The 16,282-nt window shown below is 48.6% G+C and overlaps 1 protein-coding gene across 1 annotated transcript; it reads right to left on the reverse strand.

Annotated features, from left to right (window-relative positions):
- Positions 1-5,512: 5,512 nt before the first annotated feature.
- LOC116540785 (sialic acid-binding Ig-like lectin 10) lies at positions 5,513-15,941 on the reverse strand. Its single transcript, XM_032264525.1, has 6 exons — positions 15,797-15,941; positions 14,839-15,102; positions 14,233-14,514; positions 13,981-14,083; positions 8,130-8,269; positions 5,513-5,649 (listed from the first exon to the last, which is right to left on the reverse strand). Exons 1-6 carry the CDS (start codon positions 15,939-15,941, stop codon positions 5,513-5,515), a joined length of 1,071 nt encoding a protein of 356 aa, XP_032120416.1.
- Positions 15,942-16,282: the final 341 nt, after the last annotated feature.

Here is a 16,282-nt window from a genome sequence, read left to right on the forward strand (position 1 = left end):
CAAAAAAAAAAAAAAAAAAACAAGGTCTCGCTTTGTCGCCCAGGCTGGAGTGCAGTGGCATGATCATAGCTCACTGCCGCCTTAACCTTTCAGGCTCACACAGTCCTCCTGCCTCTGCCACCCAAAGTGCTGAGATTACAGGCATGAGCCACCACGCCCGGCCTGATTCCCTCTTACAAGGATACCTGTGTGCCCGGCTATGTGGCTCACACCTGTAATCCCAACACTTTGGGACGCCAAAGTGGGAGGATAGCTTGAGCCCAGTAGTTCAAGATCAGCCTGGCCAACATGATGAAGCCCCATCTCTACAAAAAATACAAATATTAGCTGGGTGTTGGTGGCTTAGGCCTGTAGTCCCAGCTACACAGGAGGCTGAGGCTGGAGAATCACTTGAACCCCAGGAGGCAGGGGTTGCAGTGCAGTGAGCTGAGATCCTGGCACTGCACTCCAGCCTGGGTGACAGAGTGAAACCCTGTTTCAAAATAAAAAAAAAAAGGGCCAGGCACAGTGGCTCATGCCTGTAATCCCATCACTTTGGGAGGCCAAGGCAGGTGGATCACCTGAGGTCGGGAGTTTGAGACCAGCCTGACCAACACGGAGAAACCCCGTTTCTACTAAAAATACAAAATTAGCTGGGCAAGGTGGCTTATGCCTGTAATCTCAGCTACTCACGAGGCTGAGGCAGGAGAATTGCTTGAACTTCGGAGGCAGAGGTTGCAGTGAGCCAAGATTGGGCCATTGCACTGCAGCCTGGGCAACAGGAGCAAAACTCCATCTCAAAAAAGGAAGGAAGGAAGGGAGGGAGGAGCACTTGTGATTGCATTTAAGGACCAGCTGGATAAGCCAGCGTAATTTCATCTCAAGAGCCTTAACTTCATCACATCTGCCATGTTTTCCTTATCAGGTAACACGCACAGGTTCCAGGCACTAAGACTGACGTCTCTGAGGGCCATTACTCAGTCCATCCACCACACCATCCCTCCTCCGTCCCCTGGGAGGCACAGGCAGAACACTAGAGGGGGCTGGAGGATCCTCTCCTCCCTGCCTGCTGCCCACCTTGGGAGCCTCAACGCCATGAGCAGCCCCTCCTCCATGATCCCAGTTCTTGCTAAGGCCTGAGTCACACCATTCCTCCCCTTGTTCCTGCAGGACTCAGCAGAATGTGGCATGAACGCTTTCCTCCTGTTGCTGGCACCTGAGATCCTTACCATCCCCACATCCCTAACCCTGCTCGCACCTCTGCAAATGGTACCTTTATTAGAGTCTGTTTAAGAAATCCCACTGAGGGGGCTGTCTCTTTCAGGCCAGGACCTTGCTGAACTAGCACCATCATTGGCTTTTATCTTTATTCATTGTGAGCGTTTCATTCTGCTAGGGGGCTTTGCAGGGCATGAGTCAAGGCCTGAACCCCACTGAACACAGCGCTTAGAAAGCTCAGGGGTGTACAAAGATTCATACCTTATTCATGCAAAGCCTCCCCAAAATAATTCATCCTTTTTTTTAAATTTTTAAAACTTTTTTTTTTTTTTTTCTGAGACAGTTTCACTCTTGTTACCCAGGCTGGAGTGCAATGGCGCAATGTTGGCTCACTGCAACCTCTGCCTCCCAGGTTCAAACAATTCTCCTGCCTCAGCTTCCTGAGTAGCTGGGGTTTACAGGCACCCACCACCACCCTAGGCTAATTTTTGTGTTTTTAGTAGAGGTGGGGTTTTGCCATATTGGCCAGGCTGGTCTCGAACTCATGACCTCAGGTGATCCACCTGCCTCGGACTCCCAAAATGTTGCTGGGATTACAGGCATGAGCCATTGTACCTGGCTGCATGCTAATTTTAAAAACATTTATAGAGGTGGGGGGCGGTTCTCACTATGTTGCCCAGGCTGGTTTCAAACTCCTGGGCTCAAGTGATCCTCCTGCCTCAGTTTCCCAAAGCGCTGGGATTACAGGTGTGCGTCACTGTGCTTGGCCTCAAGCTGTCATCTTGTCTCAGCCTTCAAAGGAGCTGGGACTATAGGTGTACACCACCATACCCAGCTGTTATTTTTATTTTTTGTAGAGATGGGGTCTTGCTATGTTGTCCAGGCTGGTCTCAAATTCCTGGCCTCAAATGATCCTCCCACATTGGCCTCCTGAGTAGCTGGGGCTACAGGCACATACCATCACACCCAGCCTCAGTATATATTTATATGGAGTCTCGCTCTCTCGCCCAGGCTGGAGCGAGATCTCGGCTCAGGTGCAACCTCTGCCTCCCAGGTTCAAGCACTTCTCCTGCCTCAGCCTCTAGGGTAGCCGGGATTACAGGTGCATGCCTCCACACCCAGCTAAATTTTTGTATTTTCAGAAGAGACAGGGTTTCATCGTGTTGACCTCAAGTGATCCGCCCACCTCAGCCTCCCAAAGTGCTGGGATTAGAGGCATGAGCCACTGCACCCAGCCCTCAGTATATTTTTGAAAGAATACATTAGTTCCTATCCTTTTCATTGACGGAACTCTCCTCATCTTCAAAGACTTCCCTCCCGACTCTCTGTTTCCTAGGACAAGGTCAGGTATGGTTTCCCACTTTGAGATGTACTTTCCTTTTTTGTGCCATGTCCCTGGAGCCCTGCTAGGCGCTAACAACAGCAGCACTCCCTGAGCAAGGTTGGAGGGGACATGGTGGGGGGTTGCTGAGGAAGGGGCGGTCCGAGCCCGGGCTCAGGTGTCTCCACCATTTCTTCAGTCAGGCAGGCTGCTTACCCTCTACAAGTCTCATCTTTTCTCTAGGCTGGGGTTAATCTCAGAACCCACCTCACAGAGCCGTGGTGGGGACCCAGAGGTGTGACGATTTATGTGCCAACCTGGCTGAACCACAGCCCCCAGCTGCTCAACCAAACACCGAGACATGTCGCCGTGGAAGGATTTTGTAGCTGTGACTGACGTCTCTAGTCAGTCGGCTTTGCTCTATATATTTAAGGTATGCAATGTGATGTTTTGATATATATATTCAGAGCGAGATGATTACTACTGTCAAGCAAATTAACATATCTGACGCGTCTCATAGTTACGTTGTTGTTGCTGGTGTTCTAATCAGTTGACTTTAAGTGAAGGAGATTATCCTCAATAATGTAGGTGGGTCTGATTCAATCAGTTGCAAGGCAGAGTGGAGGTTTCCCAGGAGAAGAAATAATTCCGCTTCGGCTGCTGCTGGGGTTTCCAGCCTGCCCCTCCTGCCTGCCTGCCTGCCCTACAGACTTCAGACCTGCTGTCTTACTCGATGTGTACTGCTACAACAAAATGCCATAGACTGGGTGGCTTATAAACACAAGAAATTCATTTCTGACAGTCGGGGGAGCTGGGAAGTCCAAGATCAAGGCACCAGCAGATTCAGTGTCTGGTGAGGGCTGGCATCCTGGTTCAAAGGCAGTGTCTTATGCTATGTCCTCACATGGCAGAAGAAGAAATATCTTTTTTTTTTTTTTCTTTTTTTTGAGGCAGGGTTTGGCTCTGTCTCCCAGATTGGAGTGCAGTGGCACAATCTCCACCTCCCAGGCTCAAGTGATCTTCCCGCTTCAGCCTCTGAGTAGCTGGGACTATAGGTGTGCGCCACTATGTCTGGCTAACTTTTGTATTTTTAGTAGAGACGGGGTTTCACCATGTTGCCCACATTGGTCTCAAACTCCTGAGCTTAAGTGATCCTTCTGCCTCAGCCTCCCAAAGTGCTAGGATTACAGGTGTGAGCCACTGCCCCTGGCCAGAGTCTCACTCTGTCACCCAGGCTGGAGTGTAAGGTTCAAGTGATTCTCCTGCCTCAGCCTCCTGAGTAGCTGGGCTCACAGGCACATGCCACCACACCTGGCTAATTTTTGTATTTTTAGTAGAAACGGCATTTCATCATGTTGGCCAGGCTGGTCTCAAACTCCTGACCTCATGATCCACCCACCTCAGCCTCCCAAAGTGCTGAGATTACCGGCGTGAACCACCATGCCCAGCCATCTTAGGCCTCTTGTAAGGGCATGAATCCCATTTATGAAGGTTCCACCTACATAACTGAGTCATATCCCAAAAGCCCCACCTCCAGATCCCATCAGAGTTGTGGCTAAGTTTCAACGTAAAAATTTTGGCAAGACACAGACATTGAGTCCGTAGCACCGGCCTACCCAGCTCATAGAATCACATAAGCCACTTCCTTGCAATAAGCCTTTGTATACTCATTCTGTTTCCCTGGTGGAACCCTGACAGATACAAACAAGAGGACCCATGTAACGTGCTTAGAACATGGCCTGGCATGGACACAGTGTGCAACAGACACAGGCTGACATCACTGTGCCCTTGATCCTGAGCTGGTCACTGAATAAACATTAACTCATCTGTACCTCGCAGTGATGCAGAGACTGTCATGTCCCCATTTTGCTGATGAAAGCTGGCGTTAGGGAACACAGGAGTGGTCCACACTCAGGGCCAGAGCTGGGATCTAAACACAGGTGGCTCAGCTCCACTGTCCAAGTATTCAGCACAGGCATTCATGATCCCGTGGTCCCCACCCTCTGCAATGCCCCTCGCCATCTGGGAGAGAAAGGGATGGTGGCAGCCCTATCCACGGCCGTTTTCCAAACATAGCAGGGTACAGGGCACACAGAGGGTTAACCATCTGTGCATGGAACTGAGACGGAGGGAGAGAGAGAAACAGAGACGGAGAGACTAGACTTTGAGGTGAATGGAAGGGAGAGTCTGGACCTGCTCCTTGAGCCAGCAAAGCCTGAGTGGCTGCGTGGCCCCAGACAATCTACACTCTAGAGATGTGATCCTTGCCCCTAGGAGCGGGCAAGAGCGGGCAGGGGCACCTCAGATCTGGCTTTGTCCCCAGGCTGTGAGATTCTGGAAGGACCCTCCCCTTTCTGAACCTCAACTTCCTTGTGGGTAAGGGCAGGGGGATAGCATCTGTCTCCGAAGATAGGAATGTAACCCCAGGGAGGCTTCTCAGCCTCTCTAGGCCTCAGTTTCCTCCTCTATAAAATGGGCATCGTAATGGTACTGATTCCACAAGGTCTCTGGCTTAAGTGAATGAAGGCCTGTGAGGGCTTGGAACACCCTCAGTCCTGGCCAGGACCATCATCACGGTTGCTTCCATCATCTCCTGAGGGAACAGAGGTTTATACAGAGCCGCCTGCCGTGGTCTCCTTGGAACCTCTCCTTGTAGACGTACAAGTGCACACAACTGACCACTGACTGAGGAGCGGTTTGCTCCAGGTACTTAGCCCGCTCTGGTCCCCACGGGGGATCCCGAGGGGCCAGCAGTGACCTCAGCCTAGACGGGGACACACAACCTGGTATTAGGGCCCATCTGTTTGTCTGACCTGGAGTGCCTTCTTCTATCTTTCCTGACTCTGGGGAAAGAGTTCAGCCCAATATCCACTTCTTGGGAGATGATTCCACTTTCCCATCTCATCTTTATTTTTGGAGCTGATGCTGGTTCCCGGCTACGCTCACCCCTCAGCCCACCCATAGGGATGCCACATTTTTCCTGACGTCAGCCTTCTAGTCCCCAACTGGTGGGGCATCAAAACTGAAGTCAAACTCAGGGACACTGTCAGCATTGTGCATGTCCTGCAGAGAGGAGGGGAAGCTGACCACCGCCAGGTATCTGCTCCGCCCTTGCTTCTCCTGAGGGTGAGCTGGGTGACAGTTGAGGTCTGTTTGCAGGGGGGCTTTACCCAGGTCCAGCCTGTGGCCCCTTGCCTGGCCCAGTTCTCACTGTCGTCTGCCTCCTGCCCTAGACGTGCTGCTTGCTTCTGCCCTAGCTGGAGTGCTCTGCCCCCTGATCCCCCTCCTAGCCCCAAGCCTCCTGCCTTCAATCTTGCAGCTTCCTGTGCCTGGTGGTGCCATCACCTCTGCCGGCTGGGCTTAGGTAGCAACAGTCAGCTCCCACATGGGGTCAAGCCCTCCCTCCCTCAGTGTCAGCTCCTCCTCCCCTCCCCTCTCCCCTTGCTTCTTGGGTCACAGCCCTGACCATGCTCGCAGGACTGTAACAACCTGGAGGTCCGTATGGGCAGAACCTAGGTCTGACTTCTCCTGGTCTCCAGCCCAGCACCTGGCACATGGGAGGCCTCTGGGATTTGTGGTCACACAAGTGAACACCCAGAATGTTTTTCTCTACTTAGAAACCCCTCCTTAGCCTTCCAGACCCAAGCTTCCTCCCAGAACCTGGGGATTCTGGCTTCCCTTGACAAAGCATCTGCGTTCTGAAAAACCCCACCTGCTTTGGGCTCTTCAGACAGTGAGAGTCCCCTCCACATCTATGCCTCTGATTGGAGTTTGCAAATGAGAGGCCCCTTTGGGGGGATTTTCTTTGACCCACACGGTGCTGCCTTTTAAAAAACATGTTCTCAATTACTACTGTGCTGGAGTCAAGACATTTAATGCTGAAATTGAGATCTCTGGATTCCCCTCAAAAAAAAAAAAAAAAAAAAAAAAATGTGAAGAGCTAGCAGTAGTCACCATTCCTGAACTGTGTGGGGAGGGGGTGGGGAGGAGGTGGAGGGAGTTCCCTCACTGTGAACCCCGGCCTTCAGGAGGGGCAGCTGGGGAGGGGGTGGAGGGAGTTCCCTCACTGTGAACCGCGGCCTTCAGGAGGGGCAGCTGCTCTCAAGACAGATGAGGCTCCCATTAGGCCAGCTGTGCCCATCTTGTTCCCTGCCAGGAGGCTGTGAGCATTTGAGTTTGCAGCCTCTGCACTAGAGTCTCATAAAGTCAGGGGAAAATGTCCAGGGACAGGGTCAGCTGCTGCAGGGGACAAGGGACCGGGATTCAGTAGTCCTGAGCAACCCACAGCCTTGCAGTGTGGCTGGAGGCACAGTGAGCCTCAGTTTCCCTGTTGGCAATGCAGAGGTGCAGAGGCTGGGCCTCATGCTCCCCAGTGTCCCTGTGGATGTGCTCCTGGGGGTTCTTCAGTGTTTCTGCCAGTGTTTCTGCTGAGCATGTTTCAGTTTCTCTGAAGAAGGCCGAGGCTGGGTTGGATCCACGCTGGGCTCACAGCGGCCCCTGTGACAGTGGCAGCCTGTTTCCTGGCGCTGCCTGCCTGGCGTGTCCTTGTGCGTTTTGTTTCTGCTCCTGGCAGCCCGCCTGCTGGGGTGGCATGTCCCTCAGGCAGGTGTCAGGTGTGAGGCGTGTTGCCTACATTGGGTAACATGAGGGCTGGTGCAGGTGAGGCCTCTGGGGATGCTCCCTGAGGAAGTGGGTGAGAGCCAGGCCAGGGCCTCCGGGTCTGGAGTCTGAGATGGAGTTGCCGCTGGTGTCTGCAGGTCTGTGAAGCTCTGCCTGGGCCAGGTTTCCACATCCTGGGCCACGTGCCATGATCTGTCTTGCAGGCTATGCTCTTCTTTCTCTCCAGAGCCCTAGACTGTGGGAGAACCAGACTCTTGCTCTGCTGTCTTGGGCGAGCCCCTGCCCTTCTAAGTACCCAGCTCAGAGGGATCCTTAAAGCAGTCTCCTTAAGCCTCTGTTATGGGTGGAAGTGTGAATCCTACCCCCCCCCACCACCACACGTTAACTCCCAGTGACTCAGAATATGACTGTATTTGGAGCCAGGCCCTTTACATAGGTAATTAAGGTTAAATGACGTCCCATGGTGGGCCTGAACAACAATGACTGGTGTTCTTTTTATTTTTTTTGTAATTTTAGTACAGATGGGGTTTCACCATGTCAGCCAGGATGGTCTCGATCTCTTGACCTCGTGATCCGCCCACCTCGGTCTCCCAAAATGCTGTGATTACAGGCATGAGCCACCGCGCCCGGCCTTGGTGTTCTTACAAGGAAAGGACATTAGGACCCAGGTTCATGCAGAGGACAACCGTGTGAAGACACAGGGAGAAGACAGCATCTACAGGCCACAGAGAGAGGCCTCAGAAAGAAGCCCCACTGCCCGCACCTTGACCTGCAACTTCCAGCCTCTAGAGGGTGAAGTATCAGCTGTTCAAGCCACTCAGTCTGTGGGACTTGGTTTTGGCAAACATAGCGTCTGGTGTGTGGGGGTGAGGGGGCCAGGGCTCTGCCCTGAAGGAGTGCCTCCTGCTGGTTCTGCCAGGTGATGGGGTGGGGGCCCTGGCCTGCGGCCCTGTTGCTTAATGGCCTGCCTGTGACTGGCCCAGGGACTTACCTCCAGCCTGGTCTGGTGGGGTGTTAGCTTCACATATTTTGGGTACTTCTGGTTCCCCCAGCAGCTCTGGCTTCTTAAGGGTCAGGCCTTCTTTGGTCTTGGGAATCTGTTGCTCCTCCCACCAGGTAAGCATCTTCATTCTAAGGCAGGAAGCCCTGTGAATGCTGTGTTCAGTCCCTGCCCCCGTCCAGTTCCCAGAAGGAACCCTGGGCTGCGCCCAGAACACCAGCTTCCTCCGCTTGCTGGTTCTGTGACCAGCACTGTCCCACCCCACCCGGTCAAATGGGGATAAGAGCCTCTATTCTCTTGGCATGGACCCTCTCCCAAGCCTTTTTCTGGGCCTCCTGGAATTCGCTGTCCCCAGAGCTGCCTAGCTCCTCTCCTGCTCACAGCCCCTCAGTGGCTCCCCAGTTCACCCAGGACGCACCCAGCCCTTCAGCTGGAGGCCCTTCATGTCTAGCCCATTCCTCTGCTACTCTTGCTGCCCAGTGATGTCTCAATATATACTTTTTAGTTTGGGACAGGTCTTTTTTTTTGCACCTTTCTTCCTCCTCCTAGTATTTCTGGCTCATGCCTGCATGTCCGAGTCCGGCACACTGCCTTGGTCTTTCTGACAGCTGTGTTTTTCTGTGGTGTGGATATCCCATGGGTTATATAACTGGTCCCTTCCTCTCTTGCTCTGGCTGCTACAGGGGCCACCCGCTGGTCCCCGGCTGGCGGCGCTGTCCTTCTGCTCCACGTCCCCTGCAGAGCAGCCTGAGTGAGCTTTAAAGACCCGACCTGTTCCTCCCCAGATGGAGATCCTTCCGTTGTTTCTTTCTGCTTTCAGACAATAAGATTCAGACATCCATTTCCTGTCTGAAAACCCTCGCTCTACAAAAACATCTGAAAATACTGATGGGGCTGAGGTCGTAAGGACGCGGGGGACTGAAGATCAGAGGCCACGCATCAATTGAGGGCTGGCTGCACATGGCTGGGCTGCAGGGCAGGGAGGGTCTGTTGTGATAATAACCCAGGGACTTGATTTAAATGGTCCAGTGACAGCAGACAACAGGGCCTTGGGTCCACACTATGTAGGGACCTGGGTCTGACACCCGCACATCAAGGGGGCGCTAGAAAAAGAATCTAGTAATTGGTCAAGGGAATGAAGGATGCATGTCTATTTCAGCCTGGGCTTTAGGTTGCAAAAAAAAAATTTTTTTTTTCTCTTAGAAACTGACGCCTCCATTTGTAGAGATTTGCATCAGAGAGCAGCAAGGTAAGCAGTGAACACAAATAGTCCCGGGTTTGTTATGCTGTGGGGCAACTCACACAAAACTCATTGTGGAGAAACTCACCCACCACATTGTCCACATATGATTCTCACAGATAAAGTCCCCACTGAAGAGCAGCTCACCTTCCAGGATGACCAAGCATGGGAGGAAAGAGCCCTCCACAGGGAAGATGAAACCCAGACTTCTCACCAGAGCCCTTGAGGCTCTGCCCGCAGGTTGGCCTCTCCCAAACTCTCCCTAAGCTCTGAGCTCATCAGGCCCTGCTGGGTTCTTGGACTCGATAAACCTCTGCAATCTCAGAGCCTGGAACTGCGGCTCCCTCGGTCTGGGCAGCTCCCCCTATTCCTTTAGGTCTCAGACCAAGTACCTAAAGGCTTCTCCCCATGCCCTCCCCTTGCTACACTCTCTCCCACCTCCCTGTTTTCCTCCAGGCACTTCCCAACACTTATCCCTACACATCTGCATATGTCTTCCTTCAGGGTCCACGTCCCTGAGCCTGGTTTGCTCTACGATAATGTCAGAGGCATTTGAACCAGAGCAACTCCATCTTGAATAGGAGCTGGGTAAAATAAGGCTGAGACCTACTGGACTGCATTCCCAGACGGTGAAGGCATTCTAAGTCACAAGATAAGATAGGAGTTCAGCAAGAAATACAGGTCATAAAGGCCTTGCTGATAAAACAGGTTGCAATAAAGAAGGGGGCCAAATTCCACGAAAACCGAAAGGGTCACGAGAGTGACCACTAGTGGTCCTCACTGCTGCACTCCCACCAGCACCACGCTGGCTTACAGCTGCAATAGCTGTAACATCAGGAAGTTACCCTACATGGTCTAAAAAGGGGAGGCGTAAATAATCCACCCCTTGTTTAGCATGTCATCAAGAAATAACCATCAAAATGGGCAACTCGCAGCCCTCGGGGCTGCTCTGTCTATGGAGCAGCCATGCTTTCATTCCTTGACTTTCTCAATAAACTTACTTTCACTTTACGGACACACCCTGAATTCCTTCTTGTGTGAGATCTAAGAACCCTCTCTTGGGGTCTGGATCTGGACCCCTTTCCTGTAACGGTATGACCTGGCATGTAGAATTTGCTCAGTGTATTTCTGTTAATTAACTTATGGCAAAAGGCTTTGCATCACACATCTTTGTTGAATCAGTGTGCAGCATGTGCACTGTTTTAGAGGTCATTTGCATGTTTTGCACACTCTAAAAAAATTATGAATGAGGTCAAAGCATACAAATCCAGACATGCAGGAAAATGGAAAAATATTGGCAAATTATTGTTTACTTTTCTTTTCTTTTGTTTTTTTGAGAGACAGGGTCTCACTCTGTCGTCCAGGCTGACGTGCAGTAGCGTAATCACAAGTTACTGCAGCCTCCGCTTCCTGGGCTGAAGCCATCCTCCCACCTCAGTCTCCTGAACAGCTGGGGCTATATGCATGTGCCACCACGCTCCGCTAATTTTTGTATTTTTTGTAGAGATGGGGTCTCACTGTGTTGCCCAGGCTGGTCTCAAACTCCTAGGCTCAAGTGATTCTCCTGCCTTGGCCCCTCAAAGTGCTAGGAATACAAGCATGAGTCAATGCACCCAACCCCATTTTGCTTTATGGTAGGTTTTTTTCCCCATTCACAACCCGCTCCCATGCTTGTACTGGATTTGCCTGGACACACCAATATAGAATTGGCATTTCGTTGATAATAAAATGCCACTAATAGTAAGATGCAAAATTTATGTATCACTGAGGGAAAAAAATTTTGCCAATTAAACTATTAAGAACTAATATAGTCCTGAACAGCACATGAATCATCCCGTCATGTTAATTTAAATTTTTAAAATCTCTTGTAAAGGATTAAGCGGTTTCTTCTGATTTCATTTGCACTGGCAGTTTATGAGATAAATTACCCTTTTGCTTTTTATCTAATAAGAAAAAGTAACATGGCTTTATCCACATGTGGCTATCTTTCTTTTTAGGTTCTATAAAGCACCAGATTGTTGCTTTACAAAAAAATATGGAATTCTGGTCCTTCCTCAAACAGATGTTACAGGTGTCACAAAAATGAAAGGTATGCTTACTCTTTTTTTTCTGTGTCCTTCTGGATACACAATAACTTTGTTTCAGTACCAGGCTCATGCCTGTAATCCCAGCACTTTGGGAGGCCGAGGCGGGTGGATCACGAGGTCAAAAGATCGAGACCATCCTGGTCAACATGGTGAAACCCCGTCTCTACTAAAAATACAAAAAAATCAGCTGGGCATGGTGGCACGTGCCTGTAATCCCAGCTACTCAGGAGGCTGAGGCAGGAGAATTGCCTGAACCCAGGAGGCGGAGGTTGCGGTGAGCCGAGATCGCGCCATTGCACTCCAGCCTGGGTAACATGAGCGAAACTCCATCTCAAAAAAAAATAATAATAAATAAATAAAATAATAATAATGTAATACTTTTGCAAATGTTTGAAAAGGCAGTAAATTAAACATGTATCAATGACCAAATAATTCAATTAAAGTGATAATAGCAACAGCAATGACGGAGTTCATGCGCCTGCAGGCGGTGACAACTTTATCGGGACTGCCACCTGGGACCAGCGGCAACTGTAAATCACCATCAATCGTAAGACATGTCTCTATTTCAGAGATGTTTGAATGTGAAATAACATGTATATTGGAATTGATAAAATGCCACAAAGCATGTTATAAAAATAGCATGTAAGTTGTGAGGAGAAAAAAATAGAGTTAAACTGTTCTAAAGTCTTTACATTATCTGGAGGAGGGCAAAGGTTTTATACTTTGAAACTATCAAATAGATATTTTGATAACTGAAGTATAGATGTTGTGATTTTTGGGTAACCAGTGAAAGAATATTTAAAAAAACATATAATTGCATACTTTTCAACTAGTAGAAAGAAAATAATGGATTGGTAAAAATACCCAGCCAATCCAAAAGAAGACAAGTAAAGGGAAGAAAGAAACATAAGAAACAAGCTAGGGTGGCGTATTGAAATGCCACCAGTATTTAAATGCACCAAGCAAATTAATTTAAATCCAATTTAAAAATTACAAGACTAAAAAAAGTCAAAATTATATGCTGATTTTGAAACACATGTCTAAACCTTAAAATCACAGATTGAGAGTAGATGTAAAAAAAAAAAAAAAACAGCTGGGAGAGCGCTGCTAATATCTGACAGAACAGACTTTAATACAAAGGTGAAAAAAATGGTGTCTGATATCAGGAAGATACTTGCATGCATTTCTATTTTCTTTTCTTTTCTTTTCTTTTTTTGAGACAGAGTCTCTCACTCTGTTACCCAGGCTGGACTGAAGCAGCACGATCTTGGCCCACTGCAGCCTCCACTTCCTGGGTTCAAGCTATTCTCCTGCCTCAATCTCCTGAGAAGCTGGGATTACAGGCACGCGCCACCATGCTTGGATAATTTTTTATTTTTAGTATAGATGGGGTTTCACCATGTTGGCCAGGCTGGTCTCAAACTCCTGATCTCAAGTGATCCACCTGCCATGGCCTCCCAAACTGCTGGGATTACAGGTGTGAGCCACCATGCCTGGCCTTGTATGCATATTTTAAAATAGACTTGAAGCTAATGACATGACCTCAAGATTTATAAAGCAAAAACTGACAGAGTTTCAAGAAGAAACAAACAAATCCACAATTATTGTGAGACTTAAAAATACATATCTCTTATCATTAGAACAGGCAGGCAATGAAGTCAGTACAAATAAAGAAGATTTAAACAACACGATTAATGAATTTGACTTAAAGGGCATATATGTATATGTATGTGTCTGTGTACACACACACACAGACATATATACTGCATTCAACAGGCATAGAATATACATTCTTTTCAAGTTCACATGGAATATTTATAAAAATTAAAAAAAAATGTGTCACAAAGAAAAGAATTGAAATGACGCATAACGTATTTTCTGACCTTATTGGATTTAAGCTAGAAATTTAAAAAGAGAGTAATATGCCTAAGAAACTCATGGGTCAAGAAATCATAATGGAAATTAGAAATATTTTAACCAAATGGTAATGAAATATTTATATTAAAATTTGTGAGATGCAGCTAAAGTCACGCTTACAGGGAAACTTATAGCCCTAAATACAAATATTGAAAAAGAAGAATAACTGTAAGTTAACAATATAAGGATCCATTTTTAAAAGGTAGACAAGGCCGGTGGCAGTGGGCCATGCCTGTAATCCCAGCAGTGCTTTGGGAGGCCGAGGTGGGTCAATTATGTGAGCTCACGAGTTCGAGAACTACCTAGGCAACATGGTGAAATCCCATTTCTACAAAAAATACAAAAATTAACCAGGCGTGGCGGCACACACCTGTAGTCCCAGCTACTGAGGAGGTTGAGGTGGGAGGATCATGTGAGCCCACGGAGGTCGAGTCTGCAGTGAACTGTGAGAGACTGAGACCTTGTCTCAAAAATAAAAAAAATAAATAAATAAAAATGGCAACGCAAAATTAACTGAAAGTATGAGGAAGCAAATGGAGAACATAAAGGTAGTAGGCTTTGGGAAAGGTTGCTGATGAATTTAAACTTTGATACTCACGACAAGAGGACAAGGCAGAAGAAGAGCAGTGCGAATGCAATGGCTCCATACACAATACCCTGGATTAATCCTCTCATGAACACGCTGGAAACTGACTTCTTATCTGGAATCGGAGGAAAGTGAGATTGACTTTTCTCCAAAGGCCTTAAAGTCTGAGCTAAAACTCTCTACCCATTCCTCTGGCCCTGTGCCCATCCACATCTGGCCCTTAGTGTTCTTTGCAGCTCAGTCACTAGGCTCCTGGATACTCACCTGGTATCAGGAAGATGCTGGAAGTGTGAATTCTATATTGGTTCTTCCCCTCACAGCGAAGTCTCATGACTATTTCTGGCTCCCCGATGAGGTGGATGGTGCTGTTGGCCCAGGGGACATGTGTGGAAGAAGTCACCTGGAGGATGTTATCCATGCTGTTCACATCCACAGGGACACCTCCCAACCACCACTGCACGGAGGGTGTGGGGATCCCGTGGAAGGAACAGCTGCACTGAACTGTCTTCTCCAAGGAACAAGAGGAATTGAACAGCCTGGCAGGTGCTGTGCAGAGGAAGAATCAGGAATCATCAAGATGTCCTGACTTTGCTTTTCTACTTCCCCTAAGACCCAGTCTTCTCTTTACTCGCTATTCACAGGGAGCTTCAGAAAGACTTTCTGGCAACCCAGAGTGGGGCTGGGACTCAAAACAGTTCCCTATCATCCTCTCTCCACATCTGCCTCAGACTCAGGCTCAGCTCCTCTCTCTGGCCTTTCAAAGGTCAGGGGAAAGATGTGACAGCTCCCAAGACTTCTTTCCCTCTGGGACTCAGGTCTTTCCTTAAGCCCACTAATTCTCAGGATCTGCCTGTGCCCACCAGCACTCACAGATCATGTGGAGCTTGACCAAGCTACTTCTGGTCATGTTGGCTAGGGAGAAGTTCAAGTGACATCCAAGGGTGGTTCTGTGGTCCTCAGGCTTCAGGGTAAAGTGCAGCACTGAGGAGGAGTTGCTGGAGATGGCTGAGTTCTTCCAGGAGCGGAAGAGGGCTTTGGTTTCTTTGCAGGTGCCTTTGAGGGTACAGTTCAAGGTCACAGGCTTCCCAGCCAAAAGAATCTCTGGGATGTGGAGCTCTGGCTTTTGAGTTAGGTCTGGAGAAAAGAGAAGTAGACCCACACTTTGGGGAAAAAGGACCCTCATGGACACTTGACTGATGCAGTGTTTCCAGGTTACAGAGTGCTCCCCACCCGTGAGCTCATCTGCAACCCCCTCACCTCTCCAACAGCCTAGTGAAACCTAGAATTGTTGTGGTTGAATGGTTTTTTCACAAATAGATTTCCTTTGTGTGGAAGGGAACACCCCAGTGTCCAGGTGATCAAACAGAAGAGAATTGCTCAAGGTGGTAGAGCTCGAACCTGAACTCTGGTCTTCAAAGACTGAGGGTGAATAGTTTTCTGAGGATCTACATTGTAGAATGAGGATTCTACATTCTGACCCCTTACATGAGTCGCAGACTAGATGGGCTAGTGGTAGCTCCTACTCAGCCTCCCTTCCTCCAGCCCAATTCTCCTCCTAGACTCTGCCCCTTCCCAGCCCAATCTGTGATCATTTCCTTTCTATTTTGTATTGGTTGAATGACACAGGGCCAGTGGCTTCTCTGTTTGCCATTTCTATTTGGAAAAGTAAAGTTACCTATTATATTGATCTCATTGCATTATTGTAAAAATCAAATACCTAAGGTTTTGGTAAAGCCCAGTGCCCATCAAGTAAAAACCACATATTTGCCAGAACCACTTTTGGATTTCCTTCTTTCCAAACCATTTATTGCGTGAGATTGAACTTCACCTGACACAAAGAGTTTGATGTTCTCCCCCAGGAAAGCACTTTTTTGTTCTCCTAGATCTGCATGGGATAAATATGTCACGTTGTTCCCTTTGAGCATATTGTGGATGAGTAGGGTACAGTCTTGTTCATCAAGATTCCCAGTCATGTAAAATCTGTCCTTGGTGTTATCACCAATGGTAGCATTGGGTTTATTTGTAGCTGCAAAGGAGCTGATATTTTTGTTGAGCCTGTAACCCATGATCATGGAAGTGCTTGGGAGTTCTTTGGGAAATTGCAATGCACAACACAGCCCCTCTTCTACTGATATCTTCTTGACTTCCGTCAAAACATGAGAAAGTAACCCTGTAAGAAGAGATCCAAGTTGAAAAACAAACCTACCTAGCATTTTCCTGTATTACATCTGTGCATTAAAAGAGTTACCTGGCTGGTCATGGTGGCTCATGCCTGTAATCCCAACCCTTGGGGAGGCTGAGGTGGGCAGATCAC

Source organism: Sapajus apella, unplaced genomic scaffold (assembly GCF_009761245.1).
Source record: "Sapajus apella isolate SASKATOON/1434 unplaced genomic scaffold, GSC_monkey_1.0 scaffold144, whole genome shotgun sequence".
Taxonomy (NCBI): Eukaryota; Metazoa; Chordata; class Mammalia; order Primates; family Cebidae; genus Sapajus; species Sapajus apella.